Raw genomic sequence first — 24,581 nt, 5'->3', positions numbered from 1 at the left:
TGGTCCGTACAAGGGGCCTGCTGCCTACTAGAAGGGGTCAAATGCCCTCATTTGAACAAAATTGGGAGAGGACCTTTTAATAATGCAACAGACCAAATTTGATGATGATCCTTCAAGTGGTCCATGAGAAAAAATCAGGAGCCATGCTGAACCATTTGAACAAACTTGAAAGAGGTCCATGCTAGGATGCTACTTACCAAGTTTGGTGATTCTGACCAGTAGTTTCAGAGGAGATATTTAAGTAAAAATGTTGACACAGCACGAGGGAAGGACAATGGACTACAGATGCCTATACTAAAAGCTCACCCTGAACAAAGGTCAGGTGAGCTAAAAAGTTGGGGAGAGGGTATGTGTGAGGTGATTAGGGACAGGACTGGTGATATTTAGAAACAATACCAAGAAACTGAACAGAAAGTAAAATAAAACAAGGGGGTCATGAAGGCCCTGTATTGATCACCTGATTTATTTGTTTAAACTTGACCTAGCTTTCAGAGAGACAATCGTTCTGACAAAGTTGAATAAGATTTGGTAGAAACATTTTCTTTTGGAGTGTTAACTTACAAAGTTTATTTGACAAAGTGCCTCAGATAACCTGACCTACACTTTATTAAGAGTAAAATTTTCATAAAATTTAAAGAAGATCAGGTAGAAAATATGGCCTTTCGAGTGTTAATAAGGTTTTTCTATGATTTAATTTAGTGACTTACTTTTGATCTCAACCCAGTTTTGAACACGACCTAAATTTCATACAGGCAAACATTCCGATAGTTTCATGAAAATCAGGTGGAAATTGTGACTTAAAAACTGCTTCAAACTTAATCTATTATAAGTAAAATCATTCTCTTATAAATCTGGCCTTAAAAGTAATAAGATTTTTCTATAATTTTTGACACCAGATGACATACTTTCAAATGTGGCCTAGATTTCATATGAATCAAACATTCTGACCTGGTTTCATATAGATCTGGTAGAAAATATAGCTTCTTGAATACTTAGTTTTCTATGACTGCACCAGATGACCTAGTTTATTACCTATATTCTATTCATGAAGACAAGATTAGTAGAAAACATGGCCTTTTGAGTTTTAACAATGGTTTTCTATGATTTGGCATAGTGACATGGTTCCTGACCTTAGATAACCTAGTTTCAACTTTGATCTAGACTTCATAAATACAAACATTTTTGAAGGTTTTCTTTTTCTAAGTCTAGCAATCCCTGTAAGGGGCAAAGTGCTCCTAAGGGAAAAAGTGCTCCAACTAAAAAAAAAATTGAGAGAGGACCTGGCAATGATTCTACAAACCAATATCAATGAGGATTTGTCAAGTGGTTTATGAGAATTCTTTTGTAGGATTTTCTATGTTTAACTCCAGCGGCACTTGAAAGGAATTAAGTGCCTCCATATGATCAAAATTGAATGAATACCTTACAATGATGCTACAGACCCATATTGATCAGGGTATTTCATCTATTTTTAGCTCTAGCGGCCCATTAAAGGAGCCAAGCCTGCCCCATTTGAACAAATTTGAGGGGACCTTAAAGACATGCCACAGACTAAGATTGATGAAGATATGAAATGAACAATTTATGATACTTTCTAGAATTTTAATATCAACATATGTATTAATATAAAAATAACTTTATCAAACTGTGTTTTAAAGGGACTCACTTCCACATTTATGTACTGGTTTTTGAAACTGAGAAAAATTTTAAAATACACTTATTTACTTGGAACACACATTTGTGAGGATTTGACACATACAAAATCTACTAAAGAATAGTTTCCATGTTCTTACTGTATGCATAACACAAATCAAAATATCAATTGAAAACATATTTCTTTTTTAAAACCTTAAGATACTATCAGATTTGAAGAGTTGTGAAATTTTGATTATAATCTTGAAGGAAGTCCCTGTAATACAATACCAGTAATGGTAAAACAACTTCCTATTAGCAATAAAACATGATGATAATATACAGAGAGTAAAAGCTTACTGGATGTCTCAACACCCTTCTTAAAGAGTCTTATGAGTCTTAAAGGCAGACAACAATCAGAAATTTCCTGTACGATTATGTTTTCTTGTATGTTATTCGGCATTCTTGGCCAGTAATATAGCTCCTATCAGCACATTGGACTTCTGTACCAGCTTACCATACTAAACGTATGAAGACTATGTCATCAAACAGGTAGTCGAACTAATCCGACATATACAGTTTGTTTTATATTGTGACGGTCAAACTGCGGTGGCTGCAAAAGTCAGAAATTAAAAAGCAGCCACTCAGCGATAGTAAGCTTGTCTAATCAAACAGGAATTGCTTAATGTCATGACAAACCCACTACCTTAATGGCAAAACATATAGTAAAACCTTTATATACCTTCCTGCTAGAAAAAAGTAAAACACAACAAAAATCAAGAGCTGTCTTTTAAACCACACATGCCCTCACGATTGCTTGCCTGAGGCAATTGGGTATATAGTTTTATGTACTGTGAACTTGACCTTCAACCTAATTACCCCAAAGACAAAGGTCATATTCTGATTACATGTAATCATCCTTTGAAGTTAGGCAACATGTCCAAACAGGAAATCTTATGGACTTTGACAGATGTAAGCCCAAAAGTGCTCCAGATATGATCAGAAACGAAGTCCAATCTTCAGGTCACTTTGACATCGACATTTGACCTACTGACCCAGAAAATATTAAGGTCATCTACAGACCACAGGCAATCATTCTATGAAATTGAAAGGCAGTAGGCTAAAGGGTTTTTTGGTTACTGGACAGAATCCATTTTCAGTCTCCAGGGAACTATGACATTGACCTTTCACCTACCAACCCATAAAATTATAGGGGTCATCTATTGACCTCATGCAATTATCTTATAAAGTCTGAATACTGTAGGCCAAAGAGCTCTTTTGTTATATAGAGTGAAAACTGTTTTTCAGTCTCAAATTCACTGTGTTCTTGACCTTTGACCTGCTGTCCCCCAAAACAGTATGGGTATTCTACTGACATCAGGCAATCATCCTAGTATGTTTGGCAACTAACAGTTAAAGTGTTCTTTAGTTACTGACTGGAAAGTGATCTTTAGTTCTGATATACTGTTCTTAAATCAATAGGCCCTTATATGGTCCACTGACTATCGGCATTTATTCTATGAACTTTGATGACTGTAGGCCAAAATGTTTGTTAGCAATCGAAACTGATTTTAGTCTCATGGTCACTATGACCTTGACTGCTGACATACAGATCAACAAAGCATTAGGGATAATCTACTGATGACAGGCTATCATCACAATAAAATTTGACCATTGCAGGCCCAAGCAATCTCTAGACACTGACAGAAAACCAAATGGTCTACAGACAAACATACCAACAAGCAAATTAATTAATAGATTTTAATCATTTTGCATTTATCTTAAGCACTGTAGTGATCTTTAAGTAAAAACCCCAACCTTGGGTCTAGCATTGTAGTAACAAACGTTCCGTGAGTCTCACAAAACAGGTTTCGTGATTCTCACAAAACAGGTTGGACCAAACTAAATTGTCTCCCTCATCACATATGATGAAAATCTGTTTTCTTTTCACTACTGGTCATGAAAAAAATTAAAAGTAGTCATGGGGAATGTTGATATTTTTCCATTTTAAAGTCTGATAGTGTAACATTCTTCCCAATAATTTAACATTATGCACATCTTGAACACATTGTAGGCTCCTCATGAATGTCCTGAGTAATACATCATACATTCTCATGAAAGTTGTAACACTGTAAGGTAAGATTGGTCTATTTCTTTCCCTTTTTGACATTTCTGTTCATTCGTTCAATATATCTCTTCAGCTCTTTATTTTCCTCCAAATCGGACATTTCTATTGGTTTCTCATTGGAGCAGCCTCCAAGTGGGCATCTGAAATTAATAGCATAAATGTCAAATAACAAAATACAGTATTTAATGGTAAAATGAGGGACATGGAGACCCAATGTTACTCAAATAACATCTAAATCAAATACAATAATTTTTCAAACCAGCCACATTCTTGTGCAATTAGAACAAGAGCTGTCCGTAAGACAGCGCGCTCGACTTTTCTCAGTGCTTGACTGAATTAAAGCTTTGCCAGTAAAAACAAGAGGACCATGATGGTCCTGAATCGCTCACCTCTTCCCACATGACCCAGTTTTGAGTATGACTGGCCTAGTTTTTGACCGCACGTGACCCAGTTTCGAAAATGACCTAGATATCATCAAGATGAACATTCAGATCAATTTTCATGAAGATCCATTGAAAAATATGGCCTTTAGAGAGGTCACAAGGTTTTTCTATAATTTTAGACCTACTGATCTAGTTTTTGACCGCAGTTGACCCAGTTTCAAACTTGACCTAGATATCATCAAGGTGAACATTCTCACTAATTTTCATGAAGATCTCATGAAAAATATGGCCTCTAGAGAGGTCACAAGGTTTTTCTATTTTTATATCTACTGGCCTAGTTTTTGATCGCACGTGACCAAGTTTTGAAACTGACCTAGATATCATCAAAGTGAACATTCAGATCAATTTTCATGAAGATCCATTGAAAAATATGGCCTCTAGAGAGATCAGAAGATTTTAATAATTTTAGACCTACTGACCTAGTTTTTGACCGCATGTGACCCAGTTTCGAACTTGACCTAGATATCATCAAGGTGAACGTTCTGACCAATTTTCATACAGATCCCATGAAAAATATGGCCTTTAGAGAGGTCACAAGGTTTTTCTATTATTTGACCTACTGACCTAGTTTTTGACGGCACGTGACCCAGTTTCAAACTTGCCCTAGATATCATCAAGGTGAACGTTCTGACCAATTTTCATGAAGATCTCATGAAATATATGGCCTCTAGAGAGGTGACAAGGTTTTTCTATTTTTAGACCTAATGACCTAGTTTTTAAAGGCACGTGACCCAGTTTCGAACCTGACCTAGATATCATCAAGGTGAACGTTCTGACCAATTTTCATGAAGATCTTTCGAAATATATGGCCTCTAGAGAGGTCACAAGGTTTTTCTATTTTTAGACCTACTGACCTAGTTTTAGATGGCACATGACCAAGTTTTGAACTTGACCTAGATATCATCAAGATGAACATTCTGACCAATTTTCATGAAGATCTTGTGAAATATATGGCCTCTAGAGAGGTCACAAGCTTTTTCCTATTTTTAGACATACTGACCTAGTTTTTGAAGGCACGTGACCCAGTTTCGAACTTGACCTAGATATCATCAAGATGAACATTCTGACCAAATTTCATAAAGATCCCATGAAAAATGTGACCTCTAGAGTGGTCACTAGCAAAAGTTTACGGACGGACGCACGCACGGACACGCACGGACGACGGACACCGCGCGATCACAAAAGCTCACCTTGTCACTTTGTGACAGGTGAGCTAAAAATCCAAGTTAAAAAGGGACAGAGTTATGGGAATTGTGTCTCCTGGTGTAGATTTTGATAGTAAATAACTATTTAGAGTTTCAAGTCAAAAGCTTTAATAGTAACAGAGATATTTGACTTTATCAAGAAATTTAACAAGAGCTGTCAGTGGACAGCGCGCTCGACTATTCTCAGTGCTTGATAGTATAATATAAGCTATGAGTAAAACTTTAACATTACAATAAGCATATTCTAAGTCGAAAAGGGGCAATAGTTCAGTCAAAATGCTTGATAGAGTTGCCTCCTCCTTTTTACAGACTGGGGTCATGATGATAAATAAGTACGCAAAATATGAAAGCAATATCTCAATGGACTTCGAAAATATTTGGGGTGCTACACAAACTTTAACATTTATTCTAAGTCGAAAAGGAGCCATAATTCAGTCAAAATCCTTGACAGAGTTGCCTCCTCTTTTTAACAGACTGGGGTCATGATGGTAAACAAGTATGCAAAATATGAAAGCAATATCTCAATGGACTATGAAAATAGTTGGGGTGGTACGCAAACTTTAACATTTATTCTAAGTCGTAAAGGGGCCATAATTCAGTCAAAATGCTTGATAGAGTTGCCTCCTCCTTTTTACAGACTGGGGTCATGATGGTAAACAAGTATGCAAAATATGAAAGCAATATCTCAATGGACTTTGAAAATATTTGGGGTGGTACGCAAACTTTAACATTTGTGTGACGCTCACGCTAATGCTCACGCTCACACCGATGCCGGGGCGAGTAGGATAGCCCCCCTATTCTTCGAATAGTCGAGCTAAAAAAAAAAATCTAAGTTAAAAAGGGGCATAATTCCGTCAAAATTCAAATCAGAGTTATGGGGATTGTTTCTCCTGGTGTAGACTTTGATAGTAAATAACTGATTTAAGTTTCAAGTCAACAACTTTGATAGTAACAGAGATATTTGACTTTATCAAAAACTTTCACAACGGCGCCACCGATGCCGACACCAGGGCGAGTACAATAGCTCTACCTTTTCTTCGAAAAGTCTAGCTAAAAACTCATCATAAGCCTTTGACTCTTACAAGGACAGGGAACAAATGGGAAGTAACGCTGAAAATCTCTAGCTCATCCAAAAATTGGTTCCTCTTTCATACAAATGTACATGATGGGCAATCATCTGACAGTCTGAATATTACATAGCTGAGAAAAACAACTGCAATGCACTCACTTAGCCTTTTTCTTCCTCTGTTTTATGTACTGTTGTATACCATCCTTGTCATAATTGTGTCCACAATGTTTGTTCCTTACAGGGTAAACCATCTCCATGCCTGTGTATGGACATCGAGTGTTCACCTTTTCCTGAGTCATTTCAACATCCATATCACTACCTGGTGCCGGGAAACCAAACTCTGCTGCCGCATATGCTTCATCTGTAAACAGAAATAGAACTTTGTAACAATGTAACCTTATCAGTTATGGGTATGTTGGCCCTTTTTAAAAATAAGAGGACCTTCTCAAGCATACTTTATTACCTTGCCAAAGGGCTTTGTTTATAAACTACTTTTTCTAAAAAATAAATTTTCACAATAATTGAGGACTGTAAAGTGAAGATGTTTTCAAGACTGATCATGATGTAAAGTAAACGCAAGTGAATTATAGACAAGATCAAGAACAAGAGCTGTCGGAGGAGAGCAACGCTCGACTATTCAACAGCCTTGTTGATTGAATGAATACAAGTCGAAAAAGGGGCATAATTTAGTAAAAAAGCAAAAGAGGGTTATGAAACCTGCATAGTGCTTATCAGCTCATGACAGTGGACAAGTGTGTGAAGTTTCAATCCATTCCCATTAGTGGGTACTGAGATACCAGCTTACATACAAGAATTTAACCCAAAACTCCTAAGTTGAAAAAGGGGCATAATTTTGCAAAATGCGAAGTTGAGTTATTGACCTTTTGCACTGCATGTCATATCATGACAGTGAACAAGTGTGTGAAGTTTCAATCCTTTCCCATTAGTGGATACTGAGATATCAGCTTACATACAAAAACTTAACCAAAAATTTCTAAGTCAAAAAAGGAGCATAATTTTGCAAAAAAGCAAAATAAAGTTATGGGACCTGCTTTCTGCATGTCAGATTATGACAGTGAACAAGTGTGTGAAGTTTCAATCCATTCCAATTAGTGAGTACTGAGATACCAGCTTACATACAAAACCTTAACCAAAAAATTCTAAGTCGAAAAAGGGGCATAATTTTGTAAAAAAGCAAAATAGAGTTATGGAACCTGTGCAATGTAAGTCAGTTTATCACAGTAAATAAGTGTGTGAGGTTTCAATCCATTCCCACAAGTGGTTTCTGAGATACCAGCTTACATACAAAACCTTAACCAAAAATTTCTAAGTCAAAAAAGGGGCATAATTTTGTAAAAAAGCAAAATAGAGTTATGTAACCTCGAGCTAAAAAGTAAATCTAAATACATTGTACTGTGAAATCATTAATATTCCTGGGGACTAATTTCCGTGGATTTTGTTGAGTCAATCCACGAAATTTAATCCCAAAGAACAAGTAAAATTCCCATTCACTTTTTCAAAAGTTGTTATCAACGAATTAATATCTCCACGAAATTGCCGTTTTGACCAATACCACGAAATTAAATGATTTCACCGTATCTTAAATACATGACATATAAGATAAAAATACTTTCAAGAATCAAAAATTTCCTTCATCTACTTTAATATATTCATAACACATTCTTTTGATTTATATGTTACCTGAATGTAAAGTATCCTACATTCTGTGGAGTTTAGGTTGAATATACTAATGATATCTGGATATGAAGTATCCCACATTCTGTGGAGTGTGGAATGGATATACTGATGTTACTTAAATGTAAAGTATATCATTCTGTGGAATGTGTATATACTGATGTTACCTGGATGTGAAGTATAACACTTTCTGTGGCGTGTGTATATAGTAATGTTGCCTGGATGTAAAGTATCACACATTTTGTGGAGTGTGGATATAGCAATGGTGTCTGGATGTAAAGTATCCCACATTCTGTGGAGCGTGGATGTAGTAATGTTACCTGGATGTAAAGTATCCCACATTCTGTGGAGCGTGGATGTAGTAATGTTACCTGGATGTAAAGTATCCCACATTCTGTGGAGCGTGGATGTAGTAATGTTACCTGGATGTAAAGTATCACACATTCTGTGGAGTGTGGATATAGTAATGTTGCCTGGATGTAAAGTATCACACATTCTGTTGAGCGTGGATGTAGTAATGTTACCTGGATGTAAAGTATCCAACATTCTGTGGAGCGTGGATGTAGTAATGTTACCTGGATGTAAAGTATCACACATTCTGTGGAGTGTGGATATAGTAATGTTGCCTGGATGTAAAGTATCACACATTCTGTGGAGCGTGGATGTAGTAATGTTACCTGGATGTAAAGTATCACACATTTTGTGGAGCGTGGATGTAGTAATGTTGCCTGGATGTAAAGATCACACATTCTGTGTAGTGTGGATTTAGTAATGTTACCTGGATGTAAAGTATCCCACATTCTTTGATTAAATTCCTGTATTTTATCATGCTGTAACAACATTGTGTCACTGGTTCCAGACTTCAGCTCTTCCAGTTTCTTGTCAAGCACACTCTCTAATTTCACACCACTATCCTGAGGCTAAAAAAAAAAATATTCTGCATACATTACATAAATAAAAATGGTGATATATATATATAAACAGACATAGCACCTAAGGCAGGTTCGGATTTTAATGTTTTTTTTTACCAAATTAGGCTTTTTTTACTAGGTAAGATTTGTCATTTTCCAGAAATATCCAGGATGAATTCCCACCCATAACATGTTTAATGAAGCAAAAAGCTAGAATTGTGTCCATAGGATATGGATGCCCCACATACTGCACCATCCTCTAAATAGCAGTCTTCACTAAGAAAGAGCCACGATTCTAGAAAAATTAGCACAGAAAAAAGTCCATAATTTATGATCATCTTCACATGAAGGTCCTTCATCTGTGAAACCTTCAAGCATATCCTTTCAACAGTGTCTGAGGAGTTGGACACACAAAATTTTTCTCTATATTCTATGTAGCAAAACTATGCAGTAAAAATTACAGAAACAAGAGGGTCATGATGACCCTGAATCGCTCACTTGAGTAATATGAGCCACATGTTTCAAACGGAAAACTGATGCTAAAATATTAGAAAGTAGGTCAGTAGGTCACATTCATGGTCACTGAAAGTCAGTTTTAAGATTGGTGTGCAAAACTGTCCATGTCATCCAAATTTCAAGGCTGTATCTTAAACAAGAGGACCATGATGGTCCTGAATCGCTCACCTCTTCCCACATGACCCAGTTTTGAGTATGACGTTGTTTTATCTATTATTTGACATAGTGACCTAGATTTTGAGCTCATGTGACCCAGTTTTGAAATTGACCTAGATATTATCAAGATAAAAATTCTGACCAATTTTCATGATCCATTGAAAAATATGGTCTCTAGAAAGGTCACAAGGTTTTTCTATTATTTGACCTATTGACCTAGTTTTCGAAGGTACGTGACCCTGTTTTAAACTTTACCTAGATATCATCAAGGTGAACATTCTCACTAATTTTCATGAAGATCTCATGAAAAATATGGCCTCTAAAGAGGTCACAAGGTTTTTCTATTTTTATACCTACTGGCCTAGTTTTTGACCGCACGTGACCCGGTTTCGAAACTGACCTAGATATCATCAAGGTGAACATTCAGATCAATTTTCATGAAGATTCATTGAAAAATATGGCCTCTAGAGAGATCAAAAGATTTTTCTAATTTTAGACCTACTGACCTAGTTTTTGACCACAGTTGACCCAGTTTCAAACTTGAGCTAGATATCATCAAGATGAACATTCAGACCAACTTTCATACAGATCCCATAAAAAGTATGGCCTCTAGAGAGGTCACAAGGTTTTTTTATTATTTGACCTACTGACCTAGTTTCTTAAGGCAAGTGATCCAGTTTCAAAATTGACCTAGATATCATCAAGGTGAACATTCTGACCAATTTTCATGAAGATCCATTTAAGGGTATGGCCTCTAGAGAGGTCACAAGGTTTTTCTATTTCAAGACCTACTGACCTAGTTTTTGATCACAGTTGACCCAGTTTCAAACTTGACCTATGTATCATCAAGATAAACATTCAGACCAACTTTCATACAGATCCCATGAAAAATATGGCCTCTAGAGAGGTCACCTTTTTTCATTATTTGACCTACTGACCTACATTTTGATGGCACATAACCCACTTTCAAACTTGACCTAGATATCATCAAGATGAACATTCTTACCAATTTTTATGGAGATCCATTCACAAGTATGGCCTCTAGAGAGGTCACAAGGTTTTTCTATTTTCAGACCTACTGACCTAGTTTTTGACCGCACATGACCCTGTTTCGAACTTGACCTAGATATCATCAAGATGAACATTCAGACCAACTTTCATACAGATCCCATGAAAAATATGGCCTTTAGAGAGGTCACAAGGTTTTTCTATTATTTGACCTACTGACCTAGTTTTTGAAGGCACGTGACCCACTTTCAAACTTGGTCTAGATATCATCAAGATGAACACTCAGACCAACTTTCATACAGATCCCATGAAAAATATGGCCTCTAGAGAGGTCACAAGGATTTTCTATTATTTGACCTATTGACTTAGTTTTTGATGGCACGTGACCCACTTTCGAACTTGACCTAGATATCATCAAGGTGAACATTCTGACCAATTTTCATGAAGATCTCATGAAATATACGGCCTCTAGAGAGGTCACAAGGTTTTTCTATTTTAAGACCTAATGTCCTAGTTTTTGCCCCAACGTGACCAACTTTCAGACCTGACCTAGATATCATCAAGATGAACATTCAGACCAACTTTCATACAGATCCCATGAACAAGAGGGCCAAGATGGCCCTAGGTTGCTCACCTGAGAAACGCACTATAACAGTGTAAACATGTTTAACCTACTTATTTCGTGAAAACAAATATTTTGGTCAATTTTCATTAAGATTGGACTAAAAATGTGGTCTCTTGAGTTTAAACAAGTATTTTCTTAGATATGACCTAGTTTTTGACCCCAGATGACCCATTTTCGAACTCGGCCTAGATTTCATCAAAGCAATCATTCTGACCAATATTCATGAAGATCAATTGAAAAATACAGCCTCTATCGCATACACAAGTTTTTTCCTTGATTTGACCTAGTGACCTAGTTTTTGACCCCAGATGACCCATTTTCGAACTCGGCCTAGAATTCATTAAAGTTATCATTTTGACTTAATTTCAGGAAGATCTATTGAAAAATACAGCCTCTATGGCATATACAAGCTTTTCCTTTGATTTGACCTAGTGACCTACTTTTTGACCCCAGATGACCCATATTCGAACTTGACCTAGATTTCATCAAGGCAATCATCCTGACCAAAATTTATGAAGATTAATTGAAAAATACAGCATCTATCGCATACACAAGGTTTTTCCTTGATTTGACCTAGTGACCTAGTTTCTGACCCCAGTTGACCCTTTTTCGAATTCGGCCTAGATTTCATCAAGGTAATCATTCTGACCAATATTCATGAAGATCAATTGAAAAATACAGCCTCTATCGCATACATAAGGTTTTTCTTTGATTTGACCTAGTGACCTACTTTTTGATCCCAGTTGACCCATTTTCGAACTCGGCCTAGATTTCTTCAAGGTAATCATTCTGACCAAGTTTCATGAAGATTAATTGAAAAATACAGTCTCTATCGCATACACAAGGTTTTTCCTTGATTTGACCTAGTGACCTAGTTTCTGACCCCAGTTGACCCCTTTTCGAACTCAGCCTAGATTTTATCAAGATAATCACTCTGACCAATATTCATGAAGATCAGTTGAAAAATACAGCCACTATCGCATACACAAGGTTTTTCTTTGATTTGACCTAGTGACCTAGTTTTTGACCCCAGATGACCCATTTTCGAACTCGGCCTAGATTTCATCAAGGCACTCATTCTCACCAAGTTTCAAGAAGATCAGTTGAAAAATACAGCCTCTATCGCATACACAAGCTAAATGTTGACACAGACGACTTTGTGACAGGTGAGCTAAAAACAAGAAAGTAGGTCAGTAGGTCTAGGTCACAGTCAAGTGATCCCTTATCACTTGGGTCATCAGGTAATTATAATTAAACAGTCTAGGAAATATGACCTGATAATTTTTGAAGTATTTTTTTCCTATATAACTCATAATCATAACAAGAGGGCCATGATGGCCCTATATCGCTCACCTGTTATCATTGCACTTAAGGACAAGTCTTCAAGGTCAAAAGATCATAATAAAAATCAAAAGAATTATGAGAAAATATAGTTGAAATTTTCTTAAAGTAACTTTAAAAACAAGATTTGAAAACTCTTTGTAGAGGTCCACTAGGCAATGCTACATGTCAAATATCTAAGCTCTAGGCCTTCTGGTTTATTTTTAGAAAATTTTGAAGATTTTTCTATGTACAATCAAGTAACCCCATGGGGCGGGGTCAATTTGACCCCAGGGGTCATGATTTGAATAAATTTTGTAAAAGTCTACTAGGCAATGCTACATGTCAAATATCTAAGATCTAGGCCTTCTGGTTTATTTTTAGAATTTTCCTATGTAAAATCAAGTGACCCCTAGGGCGGAGTCAATTTGACCCCGGGGGACATGATTTGAAATTTTTTTGTAGAAGTCAACTAGGCAATGCTACAAGTGAAATATCTAGGCTCTAGGCCTTCTGGTTTATTTTTAGAAAATTTTGGAAGATTTTCCTATGTAAAATCAAATGACCCCTGGGGCGGGGTCAATTTTGACCCAGGGGGTCATGATATGAACAAATTTTGTAGAGGTCCACTAGCTAATGTTACATGTGAAATATCTAAGCTCTAGGCCTTCTGGTTTATTTTTAGAAATATTTTGAAGATTTTCCTATGTAAAATCAAGTGACCCCTAGGGTGGGGTCAATTTTGACCCCCGGGTCATAATTTGAACAACTTTAGTAGAAATCCACTAGGCAATGCTACATGTAAAATATCTAAGCTCTAGGTCTTCTGGTTTTTGAGAAGAAGATTTTTTAATATTTTCCTATGTAAAATCAAGTGACCCCTGGGGCGGGGTCAATTTTGACCCAGGGGGTCATGATTTGTACAAATTTTGTAGAGGTCCACTAGGCAATGCAACATGTGAAATATCTAAGCTCTAGGCCTTCTGGTTTATTGTTAGAAATATTTTGAAGATTTTCCTATGTAAAATCAAGTGACCCCACCCAGGGGTCATGATTTTAATAATTTTAGTAGAGGTCCACTAGGCAATGCTACATGTCAAATATCTAAGCTCTAGGGCTTCTGGTTTTTGAGAAGAAGATTTTTTAAGATTTTCTTATGTAAAATGAAGTGACCCCCTGGGGTGGGGTCAATTTTGACCCCGGGGTCATGATTTGAACAAATTTGGTAGAGGTCCACTAGCCAATGCTTCACACCAAATATCTAAGCTCTAGGGCTTCTGGTTTTTGAGAAGAAGATTTTTAAAGTTTTTCCTTTCGGTTGCCATGGCAACCAGAGTTCTGCATGGAATTCAATACTTTGAATAATATTGAAAGGGGGCCATCCAAGGATCATTCCTGTGAAGTTTGGTGTAATTCTGCCCAGTGGTTTTCAAGAAGAAGATTTTTTTACAAATTGTTGACGGACAACAGACGATGCACGACTGACATCAAGCGGTCACAATAGCTCACCTTGTCACTTCGTGACAGGTGAGCTAACAAGTGACCCTCAGGGTGGGGCCACTTTTCACCTCAGGGGCATAATTTGAACAAACTTGTTAGAGATCCACCAGGCAATGTTACATTCCAAATATCAAATGCCTAGGCCTCGAACTTTCAGACAAGAAGATCTTTAATTTTTTTCCCATATAAGTCTATGTTAAACTTGGTACCCCCAGGGCAGGGCCTCTTTTCACCCTTGGGACATAATTTGAACAATTTTGGTAGAGAAACACTAGGAAAGGCAACATACTTAATTTCAAAAGCCTAGGCCTTGCAGTTTCAGGCCAGAAGATTTTTAAAGTTTTTTTTCCTATATAAGTCTATGTAAAACATGAGACCCCCACAGAGCAGGGCCTCTTTTCAACCCAGGCGCATAATTTGAACAATTTTGGTAGAGGACCACAAGGCAATGATACATACAAAATATCAAAGGCCTAGGTCATGTGGTTTTAGACAAGAAGATTTTTAAGGTTTTTTACTATATAAGTCTATGTAAAACTTGTAACCCCCGGGCCGGGCCTCTTTTCACCCCAGGGGCACTATTTGAACAATCTTGATATAGGACCATAAGATGATGTCACACGCCAAATATAAAGGCTCTACGCCTTGCGGTTTTGGACAAGAAAATTTTTAAAGTTTTTCCTTTCGGTTGCCATGGCAACCAGAGTTCTGCATGGAATTAAATTCTTTGAACAACTTTGAAAGGGGACCACCCAAGGATTATTCCTGTGAAGTTTAGTGTAATTCTGCCCAGTGGTTTTTAAGAAGAAGATTTTTTTAGAAAATGTTGACGAACGCACAACTGACGACGGACATTGAGCGGTCACAAAAGCTCACGATGAGCCTTTGGCTCAGGTGAGCTAAAAATAAATTCCTTCCTTTATGGTCATCTGCACATCAAGGTTGTTCATCTGTGAAGGTTTGAAGCAAATCAGCCTAATAGTGAGGGAGGAGTTGGACACAAAAGATCTTGGGACGTACGTACGCAGCAACGCTATATGCGCCCCACATAAATGTGTGGGGGCATAAAAACCAACAAGAATATCAACAAGAGCTGTCCGTAAGACAGCCAATGCTCCACAATCCCAGAGGCAGGAATATTACCCTAAATGTTAAAATATCTATAGAGTTTCAATCCAGTATCTGCATTAGTTTTGGAGATAGTAACTTGCATACAAAACTTTAACCAGGATTTTCTACATCTAAAAGAGGGCATAATTTGCCAAAAATACATGTCAGAGTTACAGGACTGGATGCTATCACCTAGTTCTATAACCTTGAAGACAAGTGAAGTTTCAAATCAATATCTGCATTAGTTTTTGAGATAGTAACTTGCATACAAAACTTTAACCATAATGGGGCGTAATTTGCCCAAAATACATGTCAGATCTAAGGGATCTGATGCTATCACCTAGTTCTATAACCCCAAAGACATTTGTGAAGTTTTAATTCAATACCTGCATTAGTTTTGGAAATGGTAACTTGCATGCAGAACTTTAACCAGGATTTTTAAGTCCAAAAGGGCTAAATGACGTGACCCACTTTCGAACCTAACCTAGATATCATCAAGGTGAACATAATCACCAATTTTCATGAAGATCCATTGAAAAATATGGCCTCTAGGGAGGTCAAAAGGATTTTCTATTTTTAGACCTACTGACCTAGTTTAAAACCTCACACGACCCAGTTTCAAACCTGACCTAGATATCATCAAGATGAACATTCTGACCAATTTTCATGAAGATCCATTGAAAAATATGGCCTCTAGGGAGGTCACCAAGTTTTTCTATTTTTAGACCTAATGACCTAGTTTTTGACCGAACCTGACCCACTTTCAAACTTGACCTAGATATCATCAAGGTAAACATTCTGACCAATTTTCATGAAGATCCATTGAAAAATATGGCCTCTAGAGAGGTGACTAGGTTTTTCTATTTTTAGACCTAATGACCTAGTTTTTGACCACACGTGACCCAGTTTCGAACCTGACCTAGATATCAACAAGTGAATGAAGTATTGCCATGTAATACAAAGTCCCCTACTGGAAGGCACCTAATTTTCTCTACTGCAGTATAACATAATGAACTGATATCTGTCAATGATGTATAAACAATATTGTACTACATATACAATATGTTATAACAACACACTTGGATTAAAATGTGCATATATAAAAACCCACAGTTGTTTTCAGATTGAATTTTTTTGGCTGATTATAAAAATGTTATCATGTAAGTTATTTATAGTAACAACAAAGTGAAATTAATCTTTAAAAAAAAAAAAAAAAAAAAAAAAATCTATATAATATAAGTCCACAAGAAACCCTTTACCAGGTAGAGATAGGTCAAAATACACCTAAAAATTGGATGTAACATGCATGCTGTACCACAGAAAAGTGGTCTCGATTTTTCTCTACCGCCAGTAATAAAAAAGTTACAATAAAATCTATTTATAGTAACAACAAAGGGACCTAATTCTAAAAACAAGGGTGCCTCATGGTGGTGAACATTTGTTCCAAGTTACATCAAAATCCCTCCATGCATGAAGAAGAAATGTTCCGTACAGTCATTCTTGAATTTGACCTTTGACCTCTAAATATGACCTTGACCTTAGACCTAGGGACCTGGTTCTTGCGCATGACATGTTGTCTCATCCAGGGGAATATTTGTGCCAACTGATATCTAAATCCTGCTTTGCATGACAAAGTTATAGACCGGACAGGAAAAAAATCCTCTTGACCTTTGATCTCAAAGTGTGACCTTGACCTTTAAGCTAGGGTACTGGGTGTTGCGCATGACACATCGTCTCATCATGGGAAACATTTGTGCCAAGTAATGTTAAAATCCCTTCATGGATGGCACAGTTATGGACGGGACAGGAAAAAAACTCTGTTGACCTTTGACCCCCAATTGTGATCTTGACCTTTGAGCTAGGGGTCCGGGATTTGCGCATGACACGTCGTCTCATCATGGGGAACACTTGTGCTAAGTGATATTAAAATCCCTTAATGAATGTCAGAGTTATGGACCGGACACGAAACAGACCCTGTTCATGCTATGTTAACATTTGACTGTTTAGTGTGACCTTGACCTTTGAGCTAGGGGTCTGAAAGTTGTGCATGACACATCGTCTTATTATGAGGTACATTTCTGCCAAGTAATATTAAAATCCCTTCATAGATGGGAGAGTTATGGACCGGACAGGAAAAAAGCCTTGTTGACCTTTGACCTCCAATTGTGACCTTGACCTTTAAGCTAGGGGTCCAGGTTTTGCGCATGACACGTCGTCTCCTCATGGGGAACATTTGTGCCAAGTAATATTAAAATCTCTTCATGGATGGGAGAGTTATGGACCGGACAGGAAAAAAGCCCTGTTGACCTTTGACCTCCAATTGTGACCTTGACCTTTGAGCTAGGGGTCCGGGATTTGCGCATGACACATCATCTCATCATGGGGAACATTTGTGCCAAGTAATACTAAAATCCCTTCAAGGATGGGAGAGTTGTGGACCGGACAGGAAAAAAGCCCTGTTGACCTTTGACCTCCAATTGTGACCTTGACCTTTGAGCTAGGGGTCCGGGTTTTGCGCATGACACGTCGTCTCATCATGGGGAACATTTGTGCCAAGTAATATTAAAATCCCTTCATGGATGACAGAGTTATGGACCGGACACGAAATTGCGGACGGACAGACGGACGGACGGACAGACGGACGGACGGAATGACGGAAAAGTGCATTCCTATAGTCCCCGAAACTGGTTTTCAACCAGTAGGGGACTAACAAGGTAAACACTCAGACCAACTTTCATGAAGATCGATTGAAAAATATGGCCTCTAGAGAGGTCACAAGGTTTTTCTATTTTTATACCTACTGACCTAGTTTTTGACCGCACATGACCCAGTTTCAAACATGACCTAGATATCATCCAGTTGAACATTCTGACCAAGGACATCGGACATTATGCTAGGGATTTTGCCCTAAGTTAAATGCTATTTCTTGACTTCAGTAGCAGATAGTTTTATATAACAGCTTCAAATACTGATAAATAAGTTATATTCCTATCAAACTGTCACAAACAATTGTTTTATCTTATATTCGTTTTCTTGAAATTAGAACAGTTTGTAAGTAAGGGTCATATTTTTGAAAAATTTAAAATGTGTATTTTTAGTTAAAATAAGCATTGGTATTGAAGGTATGTCTGCTATGAAATAGTTTAACACAATAAATAAACTGATACTATGCAGATTATCAGTTTTATTGACATTTTTTCAAAATAACGAAACGGAAAAAATAAAAGTGGAACAAAACATTTGGTCCCTAACTGTACTTCAGTTATTTCCACCCGAGTGCCCATGATAACACTGATGTATTGATCATATCCTATTGTTTGTTTTCTATACATCTATTGCTATACTGTATTTATACACATGTACAATACTGACCGGGCATTATGTGGAGGACTATTATTGAATACATGCAGTGGTGCAGCTGGCCATACATTGGCGTAGTTGGCCTTTTTCAGTTGAAACGGAGGGGTGCAGGAGACTGCCTATTCCACTGTGGGTTCAGGGATGCCTTACTTTTAGCATTTTATATCCGTGGAACTTCACTAGCTAGTATCAACATTTATATAGATATTCTTGGGGTGTCTGTGTTAGCTCTTTGAGGTCCTTACTAGTATTCCATTTGGCTTCGAAATAAGTTTCAGACGTGTGAGCGAATTGATGTTAATTCTGGGGATGTTGTGTTAGTTATGGGCGAGTCAGTATTAGTTCTATGGGTGTCAGTGTAAGTTCTGGAAGCAATTAGGTTAGTTAATGAGATGGTGTCTGGTGTAGTTTTTGTTAGGGTATAGGATGCTTGATCGAATAAAAGCAAATGTTGCTCTTAAAATGCATTCTAGGTTTGCTTCAACTGTGTCCTACAAAAGGTAAAAAAATTGCACCTAAGTGGCACTATTCCCATAGAAGTTCGTCTGTATTTCTTTGTCTTGTTTACGTTGAAGACACATAATTATGTAATATGTCGAAGCCACTTGCTTGGTTCTTGACTTATGACAGATGCAGTTGTCTCAATCCTGATAACACTCAATCGACGGACTTAGACTGTCAAGAGGTAACAGATCTGATTGAAAAATTCATAAGATATACTTATAAGGATCTGTCTACTTTCTAGCTTCACTTTCTGTGTCCCCTATTTATTTAGTTTTAGTTAGTGTTTTCTGTGCTTGAAATATTTACAAAAATGAATAAAGCTGTATATATGTAAGGTTTAGGAAACAAATGCAACAAGAGCTCGTCAAACACGAAATGCCCCCCTTGATGCAATTAGTAATTGCACAAGGAACAGAAATTATATGCTCACTGTAAACAAAAGTACTATCATTCTGGTTTAATCTGACCTTGACCTTTAACCTATTAACCTAACAAGAGATTACAGATTGATCTTGGCGCCATCCACTGAGCCATTTTTGAATGTTCCAAATTTCAAGACTAGCTCAAGGTCAAAATCAAGGTCAAATCTCATTTAGGTACAAAACAATGTGTATGTGGTCCAAATTTGAAAGCGGTGGCTTCAGAAATGTGAAAGCAGGTCGCTAGATCAATTTCAAGGTAAAGTTCATTTCGGTTAATAGAACTATGCATGTGCTTCAAATTTGGAGGCTGTAGCTTGAGAAATGTGATAGCAGGTAATAGATAAAAATCAATGTAAAATTTCAATTCAGAACACAAAAATATGCATGCAGTCCAAATTTGAAGCCTGTACCTTCAAAAATGTGAAAGTAGGTCATTAGGTCAATCTTAAGATCAAAGTTCATTTCAGTACACAAAACTATACCTGTAGTTCAAATTTGAAGGCTGTAGCTTGAGAAATGTGAAAGTAGGTCACTAGGTCAAAATCAAGGTCAAATTTTATTTCGGAACATAAAACTATGCAAGTGGTCCAAATTTGAAGCCTGTACCTTCAGAAATGTGAAAGTAGGTCACTAGGTCAATCTCAAGATCAAAGTTCATTTCAGTACACAAAAGTAAGCTTGTGGTTCAAATTTGAAGGCTGTAGCTTGAGAAATGTGAAACTAGGTCACTAGGTCAAAATCAAGGTCAAATTTTATTTTGGAACAAAAAACTATGCATGTGGTCCAAATTTGAAACCTGTACCTTCAAAAATGTGAAAGTAGGTCACTAGGTCAATAACAAGGTCAGAGTTTTTTTCGGTACACAAACCTATGCATGTGGTCCAAATTTGAAGGCTGTAGGTACAGAAATGTGAAAGTAGGTCACTAGGTCAAGATCAAGGTCAATTCATGTCAAGGTTCATCTTGCCACTCAAAACTATACATGTGGTCCAAATTTGAATGATGTAAGTTATGGACATAAGGATTCTAAGTTTTTCCCTATATAAGTCTATATGAACCATTTGACCTCTGAGGCAGGGCCATATTTGACCCGAGAGGGATAACTTGAACAAACTTGGTAGAGAACCACTAAATGACGCTACATTATTTTGTAATGATTACAAAATACCAAAGCCATAGACTTTGCGGTTTGTACAAGAAGATTTTCAAAGTTTTTCCCTATAGACGTATATGTAAACCATGTGACCCCCAGGGCGGAGCCATATTTGACCCTAGGGGAATAATTTGAATAATCTTAGTAGAAGATCACTAGATGATGTCATATACAAAATATCAAAGCCCTAGGCCCTGTGGTTTTGGACAAGAGGTTTTTCAAAGTTTTTTCCTATATAAGTCTATATAAACCATGTGACCCTAGGGGTGGGGCCATATTTGACCCCAGGGAAATAATCTGAACAATCCTGGTAGAGGACCACTAGATTTTGCTACATACCAAATATCAAAGCCCTAGGCCCTATGGTTTTGGACAAGAAGATCAGAAACCATTTAACTGTTCCTGGCCAATGTGACCTTGACCTTTGACCTAATGACCTCAAAATCAATCGGGGTCATTTGCTGGTCATGGCCAACCTAACTATCAATTTTCCTGACACTAGGTCTAAGTGTTCTTGAGTTATTGCCTGGAAACCATTTTACTGTTCCTGGTCACTGTGACCTTGACCTTTGACATACTGACCTCAAAATCAATAGGGGTCACCTGCTGGTCATGACCAACCTCCCTATCAACTTTCATGACCCTAGGCCTAAGCGTTCTTGAGTTGTCATCCGGAAACTGTTTTACTTTCAGTGTCACTGTGACCTTGACCTTTAACATACTGACCTCAAAATCAATAGGGGTCATCTGCTGGTCATTATCAACCTCCCTATCAACTTTCATGATCCTAGGCCCAAGTGTTCTTGAGTTATCATCCGGAAACCGTTTTACTATTCAGGGTCACTGTGACCTTGACCTTTGACATACAGACCTCAAAATCAATAGGGGTCATCTACTGGTAATGACCAACCTCCCTATCAACTTTCATGATCCTAGGCCCAAGCGTTCTTGAGTTATCATCCGGAAACGGATAGGTCTACATTCCGACCGACCGACCGACCGACCGACATCTGCAAAACAATATACCCCTCCTTTTTCAAAGGGGGGCATAATAAGTGTCAAATATTTATGTAAACATTTATTTGCTGACACCCTGTTCGTAGTTTTTTTCAATTTTAAACACTTTCCCACCCGTGACCAAGTGCCATTTTTGCAGCATACGTATACAATAATTATTTACAAAGGCATGTGAACTATTTTGTTGCGTCACTGGTGGGAAAGATGTTTAAAACGTAAAAATGATTTATGTTCTTATTTTAATAGAAAAGAGAATGAGAAATGTCTACAAAGTCTTCTTTTTTGTTCATAAACTTGTAAAATGAAGTCGCATTTATCAAGAAATGGTCTTCAACTATCATAACTATGCAATTGCAGAAGTCTATCCCTATGTCACGTTTTCCTTAATCAGATAGGCAATCTGAATAGGAAAATGTCCGAGGTCCTTTTCATGAAGATTCATTGAAAAATATGGCCTCTAGGGAGGTCACAAGGATTTTCTATTTTTAGACCTACTGACCTAGTGTTGGACCGCACTTGACCCAGTTTCAAACTTGACCTAGATATCATCAAGATAAACATTCAGACCAACTTTCATAAAGATCCCATGAAAAATGTGACCTCTAGAGTGGTCACAAGCAAAAGTTTACGCACGGACGGACGGACGATGGACGCCACACGATCACAAAAGCTCACTTTGTCACTTTGTGACAGGTGAGCTAAAAAGAGCTTTTTTCCTAGCTCTGTTTTCTTTTATAGTAGAGTCTGTTTATACGCCTCTTTCTTTCAAATCATGCAGTTTTCCCATGAAACTGACTTCATATCAAGAATGTTATTCCTGAGAATTTACCCCCCAAATGACAGGCCCAGGCCCCTTCCACTCTTAGTACAAACCCTATAGATACCTGTTGTTTAACATAGTCAACTGCCTCCTGTAGATGTTTTATCTCTTGTTCCATTTTCACAAAATTCAGCATCACCTTACGGAACTCGATAACATCTTTCTCTGACTGATCTGTACATATAAAACATATCATCTGCACATTCATAAGTCTGTGAAATGTTTCAACAGACAAAATGTTCACAGAATTATATTGTTTCACAATTTATACTTGTGCTTTAGTGTTATAAAAGTCTTTCATTATTATTACTTGCTCTAAAAAAAACATTTGTAATTTCTTTAATCTACCAGTAATAGCTCTTTTAGCTATTCTTAGTTTTTTTTTTTTTCTTTTTTTCAAATGCGTGTGCCTTTTAATACCTCTAAATTTATTCGACAGTTAAAGAGTTTTTGCAGACCTTATGTACCTACTCTATGGAAAACAGTCACTCTCAAATTGACCTTCAATGTCTTTTTTTTGACAAATGAAAAACAGAAAAAGCTGGATGACCGAAACTGTTTTTTAAAAAACAACAAGGCAGTCTGAAAGACAGCTAAAAACCCTGCCACTGCTATGGATAGTGAAAGGGTAAAACCTTTGATTTTAGCTGTGACCTTGACCTTGAACTGACATGGCTGACTCATGAATTCTGCACAACGTCTTGATGAGGTGATCATTTGACCAAAGTTTCATGAAAATCCTTCAAGGGGTTTAGGAGATACAGAGCTGAAACCTTTGACGTTCAGTTGTGACCTTGACCTTGAGTTGACATGGCTGACTCATGAGTTCTTGATGAGGTGATCATTTGACCCAAGTTTGATGAAATCCTACAAGGGGTTACGGAGATACAGAGTGGACACCAAATGGAAGGCTCAAACCTTCGACCCTTAGTTGTGACCTTGACCTTGAGCTGGCATGGTTGACTCATAATTTCTGCACATCGTTCTGATGAGGTAATCATTTGACCCAAGTTTTATAAAATTCCTTCAAGGGGTTTAGGAGATAAAGAGCGGACACGAAATGGAAGGCTCAAACCTTTGTCCTTCAGTTGTGACCTTGACCTTGAGCAGACATGGCTGACTCTGCACATCCCCTTGATGAGGTGATCGTTTGACCCAAGTTTGATGAAAATCCTTCAAGGGGTTTAGGAGATATAGAGCAGACACAAAATGGAAGGTTCAAACCTTTGACCCCAAGTTGTGACCTTGACCTTGAGCCGGCATGACTGACTCATGGGTTCTGCACATCGTCTTGATGAGGTGATCATTTGACCCAAGTTTTATAAAATTCCTTCAAGGGGTTTAGGCTCAAACCTTTGACCTTGAGTTGTGACCTTGACCTTGAACCGACAAGGCTGACTCATGGGTTCTGCACATCGTCTTGATGAGGTGATCATTTGACCCAAGTTTCATGAAAATCCTTCAAGGGGTTTAGGAGATATGGACCGGACACGATTTTGTTACGGACGGAAGGACGGACGCAGACCATTCCTATAATCCCTCCGCCACTGCGGGGAATTAACAACTCTGTACATGTTGATTACCAGATTCTTATGTGGATAAAATGTACAAAGAATGTTATTTTTCAAGTGTCCTTTTCTGAAAACTTATTACACGGCTACTAAACGCTAGCGCCACCACCAAATTGTGGTGATAAGGAAAAGAGCTATCGACATTTCCGTGGTGCAGCTATCGTCCATTTCTAGTTGTAAACACTTGAGTAAATTTTATATTTTATCTTATATTTTCATTGATAGAACTTTTTTCGAAAATCAGAAAATGTAGTTCCGTGTAACAACACTTTTACTACAGATTGGCAGTGATTTCATTAAAATAATATGCAAATTGTGGTGTCAGGAGCTTTTCTCCCGAATCTTACAGTGGCGCATTTTCATATCGGCCAGTATTCGTTCACCAGTCCGATGAATAGACACACTGTAAGAACATA

At 37.5% G+C, this 24,581-nt stretch overlaps 1 protein-coding gene across 2 annotated transcripts in view; it reads right to left on the bottom strand.

Annotated features, from left to right (window-relative positions):
* Positions 1-3,379: 3,379 nt before the first annotated feature.
* The window catches only part of LOC123528457 (E3 SUMO-protein ligase NSE2-like), a 36,414-nt gene continuing 15,212 nt past the window's right edge, over positions 3,380-24,581 (bottom strand). Inside the window, exons 3-6 of one of the 2 annotated variants that reach the window (XM_045308177.2) lie at positions 22,659-22,768; positions 8,951-9,092; positions 6,637-6,838; positions 3,380-3,900 (exon numbers count right to left, since the gene is read on the bottom strand). In XM_045308177.2, the coding sequence (XP_045164112.1) occupies positions 3,780-3,900; positions 6,637-6,838; positions 8,951-9,092; positions 22,659-22,768 (575 nt within the window). In that variant the 3' untranslated portion in view covers positions 3,380-3,779. Of the gene's footprint in view, positions 3,901-6,636; positions 6,839-8,492; positions 8,887-8,950; positions 9,093-22,658; positions 22,769-24,581 lie in introns of those variants that run through there. The other variant, XM_053521951.1, reaches the window with a different exon arrangement.

The sequence above is a fragment of the Mercenaria mercenaria genome, chromosome 13 (genome assembly GCF_021730395.1).
Source record: "Mercenaria mercenaria strain notata chromosome 13, MADL_Memer_1, whole genome shotgun sequence".
Classification (NCBI taxonomy): Eukaryota; Metazoa; Mollusca; class Bivalvia; order Venerida; family Veneridae; genus Mercenaria; species Mercenaria mercenaria.
This window is presented reverse-complemented; position numbering and strand designations above follow the sequence as displayed.